This window comes from Dasypus novemcinctus, chromosome 10 (assembly GCF_030445035.2).
Source record: "Dasypus novemcinctus isolate mDasNov1 chromosome 10, mDasNov1.1.hap2, whole genome shotgun sequence".
NCBI lineage: Eukaryota > Metazoa > Chordata > Mammalia > Cingulata > Dasypodidae > Dasypus > Dasypus novemcinctus.
The window spans coordinates 17,715,028-17,736,235 of record NC_080682.1 but is presented as its reverse complement, the minus strand read 5'-3'; the positions used below and the strand labels follow the sequence as shown (position 1 = coordinate 17,736,235).

The window sequence follows — 21,208 nt, the reverse complement described above, 5'->3', positions numbered from 1 at the left end:
GAAATACAGATTCTCATTCCACTGACTACAACAGAAATGGACAAAGAAGATGCAGCAAATAGACACAGAGAACAGACAACTGGGGCTGGGGGTTAGGGGGGAAAGGGAGATAAATAAATAAATAAATAAATAAGTAAATAAATAAATATTTTTTTAAAAAAAGAATTCAATGAATCCCAAAGATAATATGTAAATATACTAACCACTTGTTTATATTAGTTTGCTCAAGTCTTGGAAATCTGGCTATTCAACAGTTATGTAATATATCATCTTCCCCTTTTTAAACAGAAAGATGGGATCACAAACTTTAATACACCTTCACATTTACAGATCTTGGTAGCTGGGTCAGAGTTATTGGGAAGCCCACTATCCCACTCCCTATACAATTCTTCTTTGAGCTTCCTGGAAAATATCGACATTAAAGTTAACAGTTATTCTAGAAAATGACTTTGAATAAAAGGGTTAACTCAGACCAGCAGAATAACTCAGACTACAAGTAATATCAGGAGTTAAAAATGCTTCTTAATCTTGTACTAAAGGGGGAAATGAAAAGTACAAATGAGTATGGCTATGAGTCTCCAAAAGAGAGTTGGGAGGCCATCAGAGGGGTCACCCTTATGCACACTTTGGCAGAGGCCCAGAGACAACTGAAGTATAAACAACCCCAGGTATTGGTTCTTCTGAGGGCTACAGAGGCTCACAGGTTCTACGGTCATGGCAGATGGAGTTCAGTGCCATGTCAGTTGGCACTACTATGGAGTTTGTGTTCCTAAGTGTGATGGAGTTGGACTCAGATGTGCTCTTTGTTCACAACCCTCTCCTGTTGCTTTAACTGAACCTAAGTGCTGAGGTTTAGTGTATACTCAGGGGACCTGAATCTCTGGACTGTCCATGTGATAGCCAGGCCCTGAGCCTCAACAGACTTGCAACTCCTACCTTCTGGTTTATTGGACTTACCCTAGCCAGTTAACAGGTTGGTGAAGAAGGTCAACCACCACACAAGGGAGCCAAGAGTGCCTACAGCTGCAAGCAGGAGAATGGCATCCATCATCCAAGTGGAGTCTAAGCCCCTTCTTGATATAGAGGTGGAGTGGACATAACTATCCCAGGGTCCACAGGATGGAGGAATAGAGTATGGATTAGAGTGTACTTATTGATATTCTATTCTGGAACTACTGTGATTAGTAATGAAAGAAAATGTAACATTAATGTGGAGAAAGTGGCCATAGAAGCTTCTGAGGGTAGGAAGTGGGAAGAAGAATGCTGATGTGTGGGCAGTTTCAGGACTTGGAGTTGTCCTGGGTGGTACTGCAGGGACAGTTACTGGACATTGTATGTCCTCCTATGGCCCACTGGGTGGACTGGGGGAGAGTGTAAACTACAATGTGGACCATTGACCATGTGGTGCAGCAGTGCTAAGAGATGTATTCACGAAGTGCAATGAATGTCCCATGATGATGGAGGAGGTTGTTTTTATGGGAGAAGTGAGGTGAGGGGGATGGCAGGTAAATGGTGACCTCATATTTTTAGAATTTAACATTAAAAAAAAAAGACAAAAAATAAAAAATAAAATAAATAAATAAAGTTAATAAAATAAATAAAGTTAACAGTTATTGTATACAATTCATTATACCACCCCATTCAACCATAAATTTCCCAGACACAGAGTGTGGAACACAGACATAGAAAGACCTTTACCATTTTTTCCGTAGTTGTTCTTAGTCTCTTCATCTTGAATATTCATAAATCTATTCAGTGACTCTAGTACAATGACATTTTATAAATAATTATTTTATTTTTAAAGAGGCTTTATATTACATAAATGTTACATAAAAAATATAAGGGATTCCCATATGCCCTACTCATACCCCCTCCCACATTTCACACATTACAACATCCTAAATTAGTGTGGTGCATTTATTAAAATTGATGAACTCATAATAAATCTCAACAAACCATGAATAGAAATTTCAAATTTAAGAAATCATTCTATAGTATGATACCATCAGCTCTTTCAACTAATGTTAGATATTCTGGATTTATTGAGAACAAGAAAGAGAGCTTAGATTTTGAAAATAAGAGATATTACTATTATATGTGACATGGACATTGATTAATATCTCCCATCAGAAATATCCACTGAGGTACAAATGTGAGGATAAAAGCATTGGACTCAGAAGTCAATGGACACTGAAGGATCACACCCCTTTTCCCATCCTTTTTCAGGAATCAAATTGTGACCCCTTCCTTTAAACTACAACTGACAGAGAGGACATGACCAATAATTTCTTAGATTTCTTACCACTGAAAGACATCTTAGACAAGCATTAACAATATCTGATTGGTCAATCCATGAAGCACAGCCTAAACAATTTAAAAGCTTGGTTTCTCTCCAAAAGTATATCCCCTCTCTGTTCATTCTCATACAATTAGAAACAGAACAGTCAGTGATCACCACTAACTCTAGATTATCCTTCATCAAAATATTTAGAAGAAAAGATTTCTGGGGGACTATGGCAACACCAATCCCTGGGTGAAGAAGACTGAGATTTATAAGGTCCCAATCTCAGAAGCGAAAAGTATCAAGAGGGCTTCTAAATCTTGGTTTTCAAAAATACTTGTGGTTGGGTTAATAAAAGAAGTGGCCATCCCTGATGTACAGTAAACATATGAACCTCCAGGATATAAAATAGTGTGTTTCTGTGGCACCAGCTCAGCTGTTGGTCCATAATACCATACTATCTGTGTCATATTCAGTCTACTTTGCCCACACACAATAAGAATTTTATTAATTCACATTCTTGTGCATATTACTGTGGATTAAGGTGATTGATTCTGCCTTGCCAAAACTATCATCTATTCATCTCATAATCTGTGACGTTAGAAATGCCCTCTCCTCTTTTGCAACTTCTTCAAAGCATCTTTGATGTCCCTGTTCCTCAGACTGTAAATCAAGGGATTCATCATGGGAATGAACACAGTGTACAAAACTGAAGCAAATCTGTCAAAACCAGGGGAACCACCAGAGATGGAACTTAAATAGACAAACATAGATGATGTATAGAAGAGGGAAACAGCAGTCAGGTGAGAAGCACAGGTGTTGAAAGCCTTGGACCTGCCTTTAGCTGAAGTGATCTTCATGATTGAGATAACAATATAGACATAGGATATCAGGATAACTAGAGCATTTGTTATCCCAAATATCATTGATAATAGAGCAAGCATGACTTTTAAGAAGAAAGTATCAGTGCAGGACAAGATTAACAATTGGGGTATGTCACAGAAAAAGTGGTTGATTTCATTCGGCCCACAGAAGTGAAGCTGAAGCAAGCCACATAACTGGGATAAAGAACCAGAGAGTCCAGCCATATAGACTCCCAGTGCCATCTGGATACAGAGGCTGGATGACATAATGGATGAATAGAGCAGTGGTTTACAAATGGCAGCATATCGGTCATAAGCCATGGCTGTCAGGAGACAAGACTCGCTAAGTGCCAAAGTTGAAAAGATGAAGTACTGGGCAATGCAAGCCAAAAAGGTGATTGTTTGCTGCTTCTGGAAGAAGGTGAATAGCATCTTTGGGGCTATGGATGTAACATAGCAGATATCTATGAAGGACAGGTGGCTGAGGAAGAAGTACATGGGTGTGTGGAGGTGGGAATCCATCCTTATTAAGACAATGAGGCAAAGGTTCCAGGTCACAGTCATGAGGTAGATGACCAGGAATATAACAAAGAGCACTGCTAAGGTTCTGGGAAAATCTGAGAATCCCAAGAGGATGAAGTGGGTGATCTCTGTGATATTTCCTTCTATAGTCATTGACCCAGTGCTTCTAAAATCAGAAAGGAGACAAAGGAATACATTGCTGAGCTGGGTGAACTGATATCATTATCGCAATCACATGTGCCCAACTTTTCCTTCATTGAGCTCTTGAAAAGAAATACATGCTGCTGTTCAAGTGAAAACAACCTACCTTTTCACCTCAAAGTAATTAAGAAGTAGCTGCTAAGTACTTCATGTGCCAAATTTATTTACATTGTCATGAGAATTAATAGAGATATTTAAAATATTGAGTGGGATCTTTAAAAATGAACTGTTGGAAATGCTATGATTATTAAACAAAAGGTAGATATCATTATTCAAAAAATTTTTAAAGGACTCCAGTGAATTCACCATATAACTGCTATTTTATATTAAAATTTTATATGTGGGGTCATCCTATAATAAATTTAAAATAGACCTTCTCTCCTATATTTTCATCAAGAGATTTTAAATTTCTTCTTTTATTCTTCAGAGGCATTATACTCCCTCTCTTTATGACACGTTTTCAAGTTTTTTTGCAAATGTATTTGATGTAACATTATCAAACATCTTGGAGAAAGAGCATCATTTAATACTAATTTTTTTTTGTTAGGGCAGAAGTATGTGTAGCCAATAAAGTCATGGGATCATAACTCTACTGAAGCCTTATACTAAGCATTCCAAACAGGAGAGCACAGTTTACTATTGGCACAATATTGTCACAATATTAGGTCATTTCGACTTTTGGAAGAGAGCATAGTACTGTGGTTAAGGGTTTAGACTTTGGATTTGTGTCCTGAAAGCCTCTCGCTCTAAGAATATGTCCCAATGGTTTAAACACACTAAATCCAGATTTACTCAATATAAAGTGAGGCAAATAAAAGCCCCTGAACTACGAGGTTAAGGAAGAGTTATAAGAAGAAATTATTCTAGTGCTCAGCTCACAGTACAGTATATTATATTTGTTTAGTCGATATTCAGCATTATAACCATTGGTTGTTTAGCGATATCCAAAGCCTATTGTCTGAGAACTTACTGGGTTAACTAGGGGAAAGATTCCTGAGAAATCAACAGCTCTGGAGATAGTCTGGCATTGCTTCTTGGCAGGTGTAGATTCATTTTCTACTGTTCATGCAAGTCAAACCAATTAAATCTATGAAGATACACACCTCTTAAACATTTTTCATTTAGTTTCAATGAATTCAGGTAAACTGGGTCAATGGACAACCAAAATCAATCTATGATGTTCACTGAGATACAGATAGGGTCAAAAAAATATTTCCTTTCCCAAATATATCTCCAACAGTTGATATAGTTGATTGATTCAGCGAAAACATGTCAAACAGTTGACTAATCTGTTGCACTAAAATTCTTCATATTCTCATACATTTCTGTGACACAGGCAGTAATAATTAAATGTAACATATGAAATCAACCACTCCAGAAGAATGAGAAGTTGAGCATTGTTTTTCTCATTCATAATGAAACTTGTCTTGAGAATTTCTGTTAAATTTGGCAGACCAGAAGGAAAAGGGAAAAATCTGCATATACTCACTCTCTTTAATTTCTTGGCATGTTTCACAAGACAAACTGGAGAAGAACAGGTGATAGACTTAACTAGTGTTTCTAACAAATCAAACCCCCTTGCAATCCTGATCTTATAAGGATGTGGTCAGTTTCCTAGGTTATACGAATTCAGGTAAAGAAACACAGGGAAAGTTTCTGATTGAAGAAAACTAGACAAATAAAGGAAGCTTAAAAGGGACAAGAGAACAACACTACCTGAGCTGGGAGTGGACACCTCTGATATCTCTGTTCCCCAGTATATTGTCTCGAGACACCCAGAGCCTCAAGATGACAATGGAGAGATATTTGAGGAATTTTTAAAGACATAATGGAAACATCCTTGGGTACTTTTTAATACCATTATACAGTGAAACTGCTTGTCTCTTGCTACTCAGAAACTATAAATCAAAGCCATATGTTTCAACAGAACTAATTTATTATTATTTCAAAAACAAAGTCCTCAAGGATAAAAACTAAAGGTCAGGCTTTACTGGCATTGTCTAATTTAATTCTAGATGATCCTATACATCCATTTTACAACATAAAAAAACAGAAGGTAACAGAGTACAAAGTCATATACTTAAGAAATTGCCAACTAGAATTCAAACCCCACCACAAAACAATCTGGAATATTACCTGAATTTTTATTTTGAGATTGTTCTTTTCATCAAAGTGTAGAAAGCTTTAAAAAAATAAAAATAAAGAAAGATTTAAAGAATTTAAGTAAGGAGCATAAGAAAACAAAAGGAAGAGTCCTAAGAGTAGGATGTGGAAGTAAGGGTTCCACAAAATTGATGAATGTGAGCCTGCGTTCCATAAAATATGCTCCACTTAGGTCTTACTAAAAGGATTACCCTTTGAATTTCACCCACATCCCACAAACCTTGACAAAGGAGCAATTGCTTAATTCTTCTCCAAAGAAATTTTCCATGTGAGCTCTATTGCACTACAAGATCTGCCCATTTGGACTAGAAAATGTCTGTCCACTAACAGCAAGAGTATTTCCCACAACCGGAGATCTTCTTAAATGACTGTTCGGCACAAAAGTGAAAAGAGAGAAGGCAATGGAGAATGGGCAGTTTCCAGGTAATTGCTTTCTGGTGTCATGGTTGCCAGGGATTTTTGTCCTTGCCAGTTACATGCCCCAGTTCGCCATGGATGTCCCTGATGAATTCTTTCTTCACTTACTCTGGTACTACCATGATCTCATGAGTGTAGATATTTCATTGTATACCTTGGAGACATTAGAGCTGGAAGAGACCTAGAGATATTCTAGTCCAATGTTCTCAATATTCAGGTAAGGACACTGAAGGTAGAGAGCTGAGGAATTTACTCCAAATGACACAGCTAACTGGTGATTTGGCTTGATAATAATAAAGCAGATATGAACACTTCCCTGTTATAAAACTCTTTCATTTTAGATAGATACACAAATACTTTCTCAAATACCTTACTTGATTCAATCATCACAGCAGTCAGTACAGCAAAATAAGGCATTATTTCTGTTGTCTAAGTCAGAAATAGAGGCACTAAGGATCAAAATAAGAATAATTCATGACTGAGAGACAACAATGCCATTGGAGCATGGACTTTGGAATCAGACAATCTGAGTTAAAATTTGGCTCTGCCACTTGCTGGTTGTGACCTTAAGCAATGTAACATCTCCATACTGCATGTAGTTGAAGGTAGTACTTACTTCAGCAAGTAGCATACACAGCGAGAATTAAATGGGCTAATGCACATTAAGCATTTTTTCAGAATATGGTATATATAGGTTGCCCTTCACTAATAGTTGGTACAATTTCTATTTTCTGATTTGGATTTCTAACATATTAATTTGCATTTCTAATCTTTAAGTATGTATTCATAAGATCATTACCAGAAGCATTAATTCTCGGAGGAAGCTCACCTATGCTGCCAGTTATTAGGAACACAGAACTATTTTTGGTAACATCCTATACTTGGTCTCATCTGCTTCAGAAAAATTTATCTAGAAGGGGAAAAGCGGAGTGGGAAGCTAATTATTTGATTAACACTTGTACTAGGTTATTTTTATAGGTTCTCCCTGATAAGGATTGTTATTATTTAACCCTTTCTACTACACAACTTAAGACACTTTGAAGAAATAGCACCAAGAGTTAAGACATTTAGGTAAAGTGGAAGAACAAAGAGGAAATACATTTATTTGGTCAGTAAAAGCTGTACAGGCACTAAATATCATACTTTGTAAGACTTGAGATAGATTATTTATTAAACCAAATACATGGCAGGACTCAATATGCTCTTTATTCCATTTGTAAATGGGGAGAATTTCTTACCTACTGACTTCACGTGGAAATAGAAAGAAAGCCAAATCTATATAATATAACTATACAAAGGATAAAGTGGTGTACAAATGACAAGAAAATATATGTACAAAACCTAATCCAGAGAAAGGCAAGATGGCGTCTGAGTGAGTGCACCTTACAATCTCTCCTGAAAAGAAGCAGCTGAGTAGGGTTGGAGACCTGCTGGACCAGGCTGTTTCAGGTGTTTGCAGGTCAGGAGGTGTCCGTACATTGATTTGGTGGGATGGTGACAGAGGAGATTTTTGTAAGAAGTAGAATTTTGGGCACTTTCATGGAGGTCAGGGCTGTGCGCAGGACCCTTCTACCTGGAACTAGTGGCCCAGTGGCGGTGATTCCTGGAGGCTTTGCTGTGCTTGGAGTTCCCAAGCCCTGTGTAGGCTCTTTCAGGGGCTTGCAGAGTGGGAGGTGTCTGGAAGTCGATTTGATGAGACAGTGAGGGAAGAGATTCTTGTGAGAGGTGGAATTTTGGGTTTCTGACTCGGAGGTCAGAGGTTCTGTGTGGAGCCCCTCCCTCTAGGGCTGGGGGCTGGGCTTGTTGTGTGGGGGCTCCCAAACTCTGAGCAGGCTGTTTCAGGGGCTTACAAGTCAGGAGCTGTCTAGATGTCAATTTGGTGAGACAGTGACAGAAGAGATCCTTGCAAGAGATGGAACTTTCGGTTTCTGACACAGAGGTCAAAAGTTCTAGGAGGACCCCTTGCACAAAAGGCTGGCAGCCATACGCAGTGGTCCTGAACTCTTTGCAGTGCAGCAATGTCCACAGCAGGCTGTTTCGGGGGCTTGCAGGGCAGGAGGTGTTTGGATGTCGAGTTGGTGAGACAGTGACAGAAGAGATTCTTGTGTGAGGTGGAATTTTGGGTTTCTGATGCGGAGGTCAGAGTTTGCGGGCGGGACCACTCCCCCTAGGGCTGGCGTGCAGCTGTGGGGATCCCTGAAGGCTGTGTTGCGCGGCAGTGCTCCCAGGCCCCCTGTTAACCAGATGTGCGTTTTCCAGGTCTGTGTCCCATAAACCCTGGTGGCCCACACTCCAGATACTCACAAATCTTCAGTCTGAAATATCACAGACTTCCCATCCCTGAAACCACCACGCCCTGAGGTCCATCTGAAGTTCTTGATTATCCTAGCCCTTGGGGTTTGTGTGTGTTTTTTTTTCTTTTTTTTTTTTTTTTGTCTTGGTTGCTAATATTGCATTAACTCCTGGTCTTTTCTCCCATTTTATCCCCCAAGGTCCTTTTTCATTTACTTAGGTTTTTTTTTTTTCCTTTTCTTTTTCTTGCTTATTTCCCTCCATTTTCTTTGCCTATCCCCTTTTTCTCTTCTCCTTTTTTTTCTTTTCTCTTTTTTCTTCTTATTTTCTTTTATTTTCTTTATATAATAGGTGCCACAGGGAGCGCTTCACATTTGCTGTTACCTCATCATTCACTTCCTCTTTTCTGTGTGAATTGATTTTGTCCACATACACTATTCCCTTTCCCCCACATTGTGCTATCCTCCATCATTTACTGTCTCTCTTACATTCCACCTCCCTTTTTTGGCCCCCAAATTGTCTGACTTTTAATTTCTAATACCTTTGTTCTGTTTTCTGTCTTTTATCCACTTTTGATATTATTGACTTTCTTTTCTCTTTCCCTCTCTCATGAAAACAGTGGCTTTTCAATTCATACTATATTCCTCCCCATATTCAGTTGACTGTCACATTATAGGTTCTCTACTTACTGCTATAATTCTACACAACTTACATGAGTCTAATATCCATTCTCCTAGATATCACATTGTTTCTCTGTTAACATTTATTACCAATACAACTCTACACATTTTCTTTTCTTACTCATTTTGCTTTCCTTGACCCTAATATTTTCCTTCAAAGTGAACTTACCAAGCAACAAGAAAATAGAGTAAGAAGAACAAAGTGACAAAGAGATGACATAACACTTATTCAAGAACAACTAATTAATCCCCAAGACTAGACAAAGAAGCTAAAGAACTGATTAAACCTGTCAAGATAAAATGATGACCAGACAGCAACAAAAAGCTACAAAAAAACACAATAATCAGCAAAACATGGCTGAATCCAATGAACAAACTAAAAACCAGAAAGGGGAGCAGAACATAGGACAAGTAATTAAAGATCACAAAACATATATTAGAGACCAACTTAAAGAAGTAAAGGAAGAGATTAAAAATATGAAGAAAACACTTGGAAAGGAAATTGCAGACATACACAAAAAGATAACAGATATAATGGGGATGAACACCACAGTTCAAGAAATCGAAAATACACTCTCAGCAAATAGCAGCAGATTAGAAGAGGCAGAGGAGAGAATTAGCAATGTGGAAAACAGTACATCTGAAATCAAACAGATAGTAGAACTGATCGATGAAAAGATAGAAAAAATCCTGCTAGGAATTAGGGACCTGAATGACAATGCAAAACACACAAACATACGTGTTATAGACATACCAGAAGGAGAAGAGAAGGGAAAGGGGACAGAAGGGGTGTTGGAGGAAATAATGGCTGAAAACTTCCCAAATCTACTGAGAGAGATGGGTGTACATGTCCAGGAAGCACAACGCAACCCCAAACACCATAAATCCTGACAGGCCCACCCCAAAACATGTACTTGTCAAATTATCCAATGCTCAAAACAAAGAGAAATTCTAAAAGCAGCAAGAGAAAAGAAAACCATTACATACGAGGGAGGCTCCATAAGATTAAGTGCTGATTTCTCATCTGAAACCATAGAGGCAAGAAGGCAGTGGTATGATATAGTCAAGGTACTAAAAGAAAAAAATTTCCAACCAAGAATAATCTAACCAGATAAACTAGCATTCAAAAATGATGGAGAGTTCAAAATATTCACAGATAAACAGAAATTAAAAGAATATGCCAACAAGAACCCTACCCTTCAAAAAATGCTAAAGGGAGTTCTGCAGGAAGAAAGGAAAAAAACCAGAGAGGCAGAGTTGTAGGAGAGAATAAGAGCAATAAAAAAGACAAAAAGAGAAGGAAAAAAACAAACAAAATATGACAAACACAAGTCCAAACAACGTGTGGCTAACATAAATAATTGCTTGAAAGTAATAACACTGAATGTCAATGGATTAAACTAACCTGTCAAAAGATTCAAACTGGGAGACTGGGTAAGGAAATATGACCTATCTATATGCTGTCTACAAGAAACACATCTTAGACACAGGGATTCATGGAGGTTGAAAGTGAATGGTTGGAAAACAATCTTACAAGCAAACAATAACCAAAAAAAGGCAGGAGTAGCTATATTAATATCAGACAAAATAGACTTTAAATGTGAAACAATTGTGAGAGACAAAGAAGGATACTACATATAAGGGAAAGGGACAATTTCACAAGAAGAATGAGCAATCATAAATATTTATGCTCCTAATGAGGGAGTCCCCAAATATGTGAGGCAAACACTGGAAAAACTAAGTGAAAGAAAAGATGCCTCTACAATTATAGTGGGAGAATTTAATACACCACTATCAACTTTGGACAGAATATCTCAAAAGAGAATCCCTAAAGAAAAAAAACTTTGAACAGGATATTAGAGGAGCTGGATCTAATAGACATATACAGATCATTACACCTGAATAGAGCAGGATATTCATTTTTCTCAAGTGCACATGGATCATTCTCCAAGATAGACCATATGCTAGACCACAAAGAAAGGCTCAATGAATTTAGAAAGATTAAAATCATGCAAAATATTATCTCTGACCACAGTGGAGTGAAGCTGGGAATCTGCAAGGTCCAAGGGCCAGATTTCACACCAAGATTTGGAAAATAAAGAGCACACTCTTAGAAAAACAGTTGTTTAAAGAGAAAATCTCAAAAGAAATTAATAACTACCTTGAAATATTGAAAATGATAAGACAACATACCAAAACTTATGGGATGCAGCATAAGGAGTACTGAGGGAAAATTTATACCCATAAATTCATACATCACAAAAGAAGAAAGAGCCAAAATTGAAGAACTAACTGCACATTTGGAGGAATTAGTAAAAAAACAACAACAAAGTAACCCCACAGGAAGAAGAATGAAAGAAATAACAAAGATAAGAGCAGAATTACATGAAATTGAAAATAAGAAAACACTTGAAAAGATAAACAAAACCAAGAGCTGGTTCTTTGAGAAGATCAATAAAATTGACAAACCCTTAGCTAGACTAACAAAGAAAAAAAGAGAGAAATACAAATACACAAAATAAGAAATGAGAAAGGAGATATCACCACAGATGACACAGAAATAAAGGCTATCATCAGAGGATACTTTGAAATCTATATACCAACAAAAACAACAATTTAGAGGAAATGGACAAATTCCTAGAAACACCTAAGCAGCCTACATTGACAAAAGAAGTTATTGATGATCTCAACAAACCAATCACAAGTAAAGAGATAGAATCAGTCCTTATAAACCTCCCAACTAAGAAGTGCCCAGTGCCAGACGGCTTCACATTTGAATTCTACAAAACATACCAGAAAGAACTTGCACCAATCCTCCTGAAACTCTTCCAAAAAATTGAAACAGAAGGAACATTACCTAACTCATTCTATTATGCCAACAATACCCTAGTACCAAAGTCAAACAAAGACACCACAAGAAAGGAAACTTACAGACCAATTCCTCTAATGAACCTAGACACAAAAATCCTCAACAAAATACTTGGTAACAGTATTCAACAACACATTAAATGAATTATACACCATGACCAAGTGGGATTCATTCTGGGTATGCAAGGATGTTTCAACATAAGAAAATAAACCAATATAATACACCATATAAACAGACTGAAGGAAAAAAATCACATGATTATATCTATAGATGCAGAAAAAGCATTTGACAAAATACAGCACTCTTTCTTGAGAAAGATTGGAATACAAGGAAATATTTTGAACATGATAAACAGAATATATGAAAATCCCATAGCCAACATTGTTTAAAATGTGAAATCCTAAAATCCTTCCCTCTAAGATCAGGGACCAGACAAGGATGCCCACTCTCACCCCTTCTATTTAACATCATCTTAGAAGTACTTTCTCAAGCACTGAGGCAAGAACCAGATAAAAGACATCCATTGGAAAGGAAGAAGTCAAATTTCAATATTTGCAGATGACATGATCATATACATAGAAAATTCTGAGAGGTCTACAACAAAGCTTCTAGAACTCATAAATGAGTTTAGTAATGTCACAGGTTATAGATCAATGTGCAAAAATCATAAGCATTTCTGTACACCAATAATGAGCAAGCTCAGGAGGAAATCAAGAAATGAATATCATTTACAATCATAAATTAAAAAATCAAATACCTAGGAATAAATTTAACTAAAGATGTAAAAAACTTATACATGGAGAACTACAGAAGACTCTTCAAGGAAATCAAAGAAGATCTAAATAAATGGAAGAATATTCCTTGTTCATGGATACGGAGACTAAATATTATTAGGATGTATATCCTACCAAAACTGATCTATGCATTCAATGCAATCCCAATAAAAACACAGCCTTCTTTAAAGAAGTAGAAAACCTAGCTATGAAATTTATTTAAAAAGGAAAGAGGCCCCGAATAGCCAAAGACATATTGAAAAAGAAAAATGAAATTGCAGGAATCACACTACCTGACTTCAAAACATACTACAAAGCTACAGTTGTGAAAACAGCATGGTATTGGTAAAAGTAGAGACACACAGATGAATGGAACCAAATTGAGAGTTCTGATATAGATCCTCATATATATAGTCAAATAATATTTGATAAGCCACCAAACCCTCTCAACTGGGAGAGAATGGCCTATTCAACAAATGGTGCTTGGAGAACTGGATATCCATATATAAAAGACTGAAAGAGGATTACCATCTCACACCTTATAGAAAAATTAACTCAAGATGTATCAAAGACCAAATTTAAGAGCCAAAACCAAAAAGATTTTGGAAAGCAGTGTAGGGAAGCATATACAAGACCTCGTAATAGGAAATGGCTTCATGAACTTCACACGAAAAGCACAAGCAGTAAAAGAACAAATAGATGAGTGGGACTTCCTCAAAATTAAGGCCTTCTTAACCTCAAAGTAGTTTGTTGAGAATGTCAAAAGAGAGCCTACACAAGGGAGAAAATATTTGGTAACCATATATTGGATAGGAGACTTATAGCCTGCATATATAAAGAACTCCTATATCTTGAAAATAAAAAGATAAACAATCCATTTGAAAAGTGGGAAAAAGATTTAAACAGACACTTCTCCAAAGAAAAAATACAAATGGCTAAAAAGCACATGCAAAATGCTGCTAATCTCTAGCAGAAATGCAAATCAAAACTACAATGAGATACCATCTTACTCCCATAAGATTGGCAGCTATGAAAAAAACAGAAGAATACAAATGCTGGAGAGTTTGTGGAGGAATGGGAACTCTCATCCACTGCTGGTTGGAATGCAGAAGGATCCAACCATTCTGGAGGACAGTTTGGTGGTTTCTCAAAAATCTAACCATAGATTTGCCATATGACCCAGCAATTCCACTGCTGGGTATATATCCAATAGAACTGAAAACAAGGACACAAACAGATATATGCATACCAATAGTAGCATTGTACACTATTGCCAAAAGTTGGAATCAACCCAAATGCCCATCAACAGATGAATGGATAAATTTAATGTGATATATACATACAATGGATTACTACTCGGCTTTAAGAAGAAATAAATTACAAAAATACATGAAAATATGGTTGAATCTTGAGAACCTTATGTTGAGTGAAGCAAGCCAGGCACTGAAGGACTAACACTACATGATATCAATGATATGAAATAAGTAAACCAATCTTCTGCAGAGAGGTAGAGACTAGATGATAGGCTTACAGGAAATTGGGGGGTAGAGGAAGGATGTAAGCTGACACCTACATTGGTGACATTTATGATAAGATGGAGGTAAATATTTGTACAAGGAAGAGATAAAATGGGGCATAGGGTTATCTTTGGGTGGGGAATTATGGGCTTCAGGGGGGCTGGGGATAGGATGATGGGTAATATTGCCCAAGAAATTGGGGGGAGGGTGGGGCAACACACGAACATAGGAGACTGTCAGGTATTTGGTTGAGAGCATAATGCTGAGAAAACCTTTTCAAAAATATAATAAGGAAAGTTACCTGTTTAAGATGCTTAAAGGGTATAATCTGACTCAGGGCAGGCTCCTAGGGAATATGTGAATGCTCATTTTGCCATAATGGGTTATATCATAGGATAGAGACCAATATAATGAGAGTGAAGGTATACCCACATCCTGGGGAGGACTGTTGCCCTCAAATAGAGGGAATTGTATCTCTCAAGAGAAATGGTGGCTCCCAGGGCATTAGGGCAGTTGAGCACATCAAGCCCTCAACACTGTTGCAAGTATCTCTGAACATGGCTCTTCAAACAATGAAAATTGACTCTCACTGTGGGCCCTAAGGGGAGGGGGAAATAGATATTGAATAGATGGAACCAATGTAACTGTGTGGGCAATAGAAGTGTTCCACAAAAGTACACAAAGATGGATATAAGACATGTAATATTACACCAGAAATATATAGGGATTGATAGACTAAAATGTAAATTGTACTGTGAAACAAAAGATAACTAAAAATTTAGAAAATTGTATAGCCCAAAGTATAAACCACAATGCAAACCCAAATGGTACCTTCTTTGAAAGCTATTGTCTGAATAACTGTACATCAGTTTCAATAAATATGGTATGAATATGTAAAAAGATTATTGCTGGGGAAAGAAAAAGATTTTATGTTGGATATGTGGGAGTACTGTATATTGTATATATGAATTACTGTGATCTAAAACTTTTGTGAAGCTTAATAATTAGAAAAAAAGAAAAGAATAATATAGGACGTAGACACTGAGGAAAAGGCATAAGTAGTTGCTTTGCCAATTTGCATACAGGGCAACACTTATAGCAGTGCTAGAAGGCAAAACATCAAAAAAAAGCTTTTGCATTTTTAAATTTTTGGATACCCCAATTTATTTTTACCTTAATTTTTCTAAATTAATATATATTTTATATCTAACCTTTAAACTCATCACTATATTCCATTTTACTATTAATGGAAAGTGACAATATATTGGGCTTCAATTTTGAAGTTTGGGATCACAGAGAGGTTCACCAATGGCAGGGGAGGAATACTGGTGTGGGATGTTATTGACAGGAGACACATGGTTGGCAGGGAGTTCTCCAGGGCATATATCCAGAGTACATAAAACATTGGATATTTTCATAGTGGTTACAATAAAAAATGACAACTGAGGGAAAGCTGAGTTCCTAGCCAGGGAAGCTATATCACAGCCCCTAAAGGAACAGCAACAACCCCCCAAGTGCTATGGTAGAACTAAAAAAGAATGAAGATCCAACCATGAGCCCTTGATAATAATGACTATGCTTGTAAGCCTGTGCACCTGAAATAAAAACAAGGCCTAGAGCTGCAGGGTGCCTAAGAGTTACCTCCTGAGAGCTTCTGTGTTGTTCAAATATAGCCAGTCTCACAGCCAAACTCAGCATGTAAATGCATTGACTTCGCCCCAGCGTGGGACATGACTCCCAGGGATGAGCCTCTCTGGCGCCAAGAGATTACTACCAAGTACCAGCTGATGATGTAACTAGAAAATGACCTTGAATAAAAGGGTCAACTCTGACCAGCATAATATCTAAGTCTACCTATAATACCAGGAGTTAAAAATGCTTTTTGCCATGAATGAAAGGGGAAAATGGAAAGGACAAATGAGTTTATATGGCTATGAGTCTCAAAAAAGAGCTGGGAGGTTATCAGAGTGGTGCCCTTATGCACACCTCAGCAGAGTCCCAGAGACAGATTAGGTAGATAGATACAACCCTATGTATTAGCTCTGAGGGCTACAGAGACACACAGGTTTTATGGTCATTGCAGATGGAGTTCATGCCATCTCATTTGGCCCTACTTTGGAGTATTTGTTTCTGTGTGATGGAACTTGGCTCAGATGTGATCTTTGCCCACAAGCCTCTCTGGTTACTTTTCCCAGAACTGTAATTGGTGCTGGGGTTTAATGTATACCCAGGGAACCTGTGGTAGCCAGGCCCTGAGCCTCAACACACTTGCTACTCCTACACTCTGGTTTATTTGACTTATCCCACTCAGCTAACATGGAGGTGAAGAAGGTCAACCACACACCAGGGAGCCAAGAGTGCCTACAACTGAAAGCAGGAGAATTGCATGCAGCATCCATGTGGAATCTAAAACCCCTCTTGACATAGATGTGGAATGGACACAACCAAGTCGAGGTCCACAGGAAGGAGGACTACAGTAGGATTAGAGTGGACTTAATGATATCCTATTCATGAAAAATCGTGGTTAATAATTGAGAAAATGTGGCACTGGTGTGGAGAAAGTGGCCACGATGGCTGCTGCGGTAGGGAGTGGGAGGAATAAAAGTGGTCTGCGGGCATTTTGGGGACTTCAGTTCTCCTGGGTCAAGCGGCAGGCACAGTTACTGGACATTGTATGTCCTCCCATGTCCCACTGGGTGGACTGTAGGAGAGTGTGGGATATGATGTGGACCATTGACCATGAGGTGCAGCGGTGCTCCGAGATGTATTCACCAAATGCAATGAATGTCTCATGATGATGGAGGAGGTTGTTGTTTTGGGGGGAGAAGTGGGGTGAGTGGGCTGTGGGGTATATGGGGACCTCATATTTTTTTAATGTAACATTAAAAAATAAAGAAAAAAGAAAAAAAAGAGTAGGTTATTGGATTTGCCCTTGGTGTAAATGTTCTACATTGGCCAGTGTGCCTATGTAATTATATTTTTATTCTCAGTTTCACCCCCTGAAAAAATACCTTATTGGCAATTCCATTTATTACTTCAGGTAATGGTTCTCAACAGCAGCTCATGGAGACATTTCTTGGAAGGCAGCAGCTCCCAGGCACTACACTTATCCCCAGAACCTCTCAGAATATTAACTTCCAGTGTCCAGCAGCACTTGTATTCATCCCCTCTCTTAGCCCATATAAGCCTGTCAGACATAGATCTGTGCAATATGTTGGTACTTTACACCACTAACACCTATCAGTGGTCTACCCTGTCCCAAGTCCTAAGGGCTCTCTAAGAACAGACTTCTCATATAAACTTATATATTTTTAAAGAACAGAGTACACAGCTATGCTTGAATTGGAGGTCCCACATCCTTTACTCATGCTGTACTGCCTAGGTGGCATGGGGTGAACCCGTAAGTTCTGCCATTATCACCTATAGGGTCAACAATTCCCCTTTCTCAACCCAGGTCATGTGTATATTCATGGAAGATTTGGCAAATGCCTCTAATACATCATCCTTTATAAGAATAATCCATGTGACACTTATCCAAGTTGAGATCCCGAGACAACATTAAGAATTCAATGAATCCCAAAGATGACATGTAAATATAGTGACCATGGGTTTATATTAGTTTATGCAAGTCTTGGAAATCTGGCAATTCAACAGTTTTATAATATATCATCTTCCCCTTTTAAAACAGACAAACGGGATCATAAATTTTATTTCACCTTCAAGTTTATAGATCTTGGTAGTTGTCAGAGTTGTTGGGAAGCCCATTATCCCACTCCCTATACAACTCTTTTTTGAACTTTCCTGGAAAATATCACCATTGAAAGTTTACAGTTATTGTATACAATTCATTGTAGCACCTCACACAACCATAATTTTCCAGGACAGAGTGTGGCACATAGGCATAGAAAGACCTGTACCATTTTTCCATACTTGTTCTTACACTCTTCATCTGGAATATCTGTAAACCTATTCAGTGAATCTATTACAATGATATTTTACAAATAATTTTTATTTTTAAAAAATTTTATATTACATAAATTTTACATAAAAAATATAAGGGATTCCCATATGCTCTACTCCCACCTCCTCCCACACTTTCCCACACTAACAACATCCTTAATTAGTGTGGTACATATGTTAAAATTGATGAACCCATAATAAATTTCCTCAGCAAACCATGAATAGAAATTTCAAATTTCAGAAATCATTCTATAGTGTGATAGAACTATCAACTAAGGTTAGATTTTCCGGATTTATTGAGAACAAGAAAGAGAAGTTAGAATTCCAAAATAAGAGATATTACTATTATATGTGACATGGACATTGATTATCATCTCCCATCTGAAATACCCACTGAAGTACAAAAGTGAGGATAAATGCATCAGACTCAGAAGTCAATGGACACTGAAGGATCACACCCCTTTTCCCATCCTTTCTCAGGAATCAAATTGGGACCCCTACCTTTAAACTACAACTGACAGAGAGGAGGACATGACCAGTAACTTCTTAGATGTCTTACCACTGCAAGACATCTTAGACAAGCATTAGCTATCTCTGATTGGTCAATCCATGAAGCACAGCCTAACCACTTTAAAAGCTCTGTTTCTATCCAAAGGTATACCCACTCTCTGCTCATTCTTATACAGTCAGAAACATAGAACAGTCAAGGACTACCACTAACTCTAGATCATGCTGCATCAGAATATTTAGAAGAAAAGATTTCTAGGGGACTATGGCAACACCAATCCCTGGGTGAAGAAGACTGAGATTTATAAGGTCCCAATCTCAGAAGCGAAAAGTATCAAGAGGGCTTCTAAATCTTGGTTTTCAAAAATACTTGTGGTTGGGTTAATAAAAGAAGTGGCCATCCCTGATGTACAGTAAACATATGAACCTCCAGGATATAAAATAGTGTGTTTCTGTGGCACCAGCTCAGCTGTTGGTCCATAATACCATACTATCTGTGTCATATTCAGTCTACTTTGCCCACACACAATAAGAATTTTATTAATTCACATTCTTGTGCATATTACTGTGGATTAAGGTGATTGATTCTGCCTTGCCAAAACTATCATCTATTCATCTCATAATCTGTGACGTTAGAAATGCCCTCTCCTCTTTTGCAACTTCTTCAAAGCATCTTTGATGTCCCTGTTCCTCAGACTGTAAATCAAGGGATTCATCATGGGAATGACCACAGTGTACAAAACTGAAGCAAATCTGTCAAAACCAGGGGAACCACCAGAGATGGAACTTAAATAGACAAACATAGATGATGTATAGAAGAGGGAAACAGCAGTCAGGTGAGAAGCACAGGTGTTGAAAGACTTGGACCTGCCCTTAGCTGAAGCGATCTTCATGATTGAGATAACAATATAGACATAGGATATCAGGATAACTAGAACATTTGCTATCCCAAATATCATTGATAATAGAGCAAGCATGACTTGTATGAAGAAAGTGTCAGTGCATAACAAGATTAACAATTGGGGCATGTCACAGAAGAAATGGTTGATAACATTGAGCCCACAGAAGTGAAGCTGAAGCAAGCCACACAATTGGGATAAAGAAGCAGAGATTCCAGCCATATAGGCTCCCAGCGCCACTCGAACACAGAGGCTGGGTGACATGATGGATGAATAGAGCAGTGAGTTACAAATGGCAGCATATCGGTCATATGCCTTGGCTGCCAGGAGACAAGACTCGCTCAGTCCCATTATTGAAAAGATGAAGTACTGGAAAATGCAACCCAAAAAGGTGATTGTTTGCTTCTCCTGAAAGAAGTTGAAGAGCATCTTTGGAACAGTGGCGGTAACATAGCACATATCTACGAAGGACAGGTTGCTGAGGAAAAAGTACATGGGTGTATGGAGGAGGGAATCCATCCTTATTAAGACAATAAGAGACAGGTTCCAGGTCAAACCCGTAACATAGATGACCAGGAATACAACAAAGAGCAATGGTAAGATTCTGGGAAGATCTGAGAATCCCAATAGGATGAAATGAGTGATCACGGTAATATTTTCTCCCCCAATCATTGATTCAGTGCTCCTAAAATCTGAAAGGTAATAAGGAATACATTGCTAAACCAGGAAAATGATATCAGTATCATTTTCATATGTGTTACTCTTCTCTTCTATTGACCTCTTGAAAGGGAATATTTTGCTGCTCTTCTGGTGAAAAGAGCCTGTCTTTTCTCCTCAAAATAGTCATGTAGTAGACATTCAGTACTTTGGGTTTTGATTAATTTGTGTGGTTTCACAGAAATTTAGAAGTATAATGACAGCTTTGATTCTCTACTTAAGGTTGAGATCACTGAATAAAATAAATCTTTTGCAAAGACCTCTGTGAATTAATTATGTATTATTTTATAATTGCAAAAGCATTAATGGCATCATTTTAGAATAAATTTTAAATAGACCTTTAAAATTTTAAAAATTTAAATTTTTAAATTCTTTTACACTTCAGAAATATTTTCTCTGTTAAAAGAAATTTTTCAAACTTTTCTATAAATGTATTTAATAGAACGTCTCCTAACTAATATGAAAAACAACATCATAATTTGTAATTCTGATTATATTTTGATGGGACAAAAGCATATGTGCACAATGAAGTTATGGAATTAGTCCT

The 21,208-nt window shown here is 37.6% G+C and overlaps 2 protein-coding genes across 2 annotated transcripts; both read right to left on the bottom strand.

Moving 5' to 3' along the window:
* Nucleotides 1–2,880: 2,880 nt before the first annotated feature.
* LOC101432792 (olfactory receptor 5AN1-like) lies at nt 2,881–3,819 on the bottom strand. The gene has a single exon (XM_004451656.1). It carries the CDS (start codon nt 3,817–3,819, stop codon nt 2,881–2,883), a length of 939 nt encoding a protein of 312 aa, XP_004451713.1.
* Nucleotides 3,820–19,677: 15,858 nt separating this feature from the next.
* On the bottom strand, nt 19,678–20,616 carry LOC101433239 (olfactory receptor 5AN1-like). Its single transcript, XM_004451657.1, has one exon. It carries the CDS (start codon nt 20,614–20,616, stop codon nt 19,678–19,680), a length of 939 nt encoding a protein of 312 aa, XP_004451714.1.
* Between the last annotated feature and the right edge of the window lie 592 nt (nt 20,617–21,208).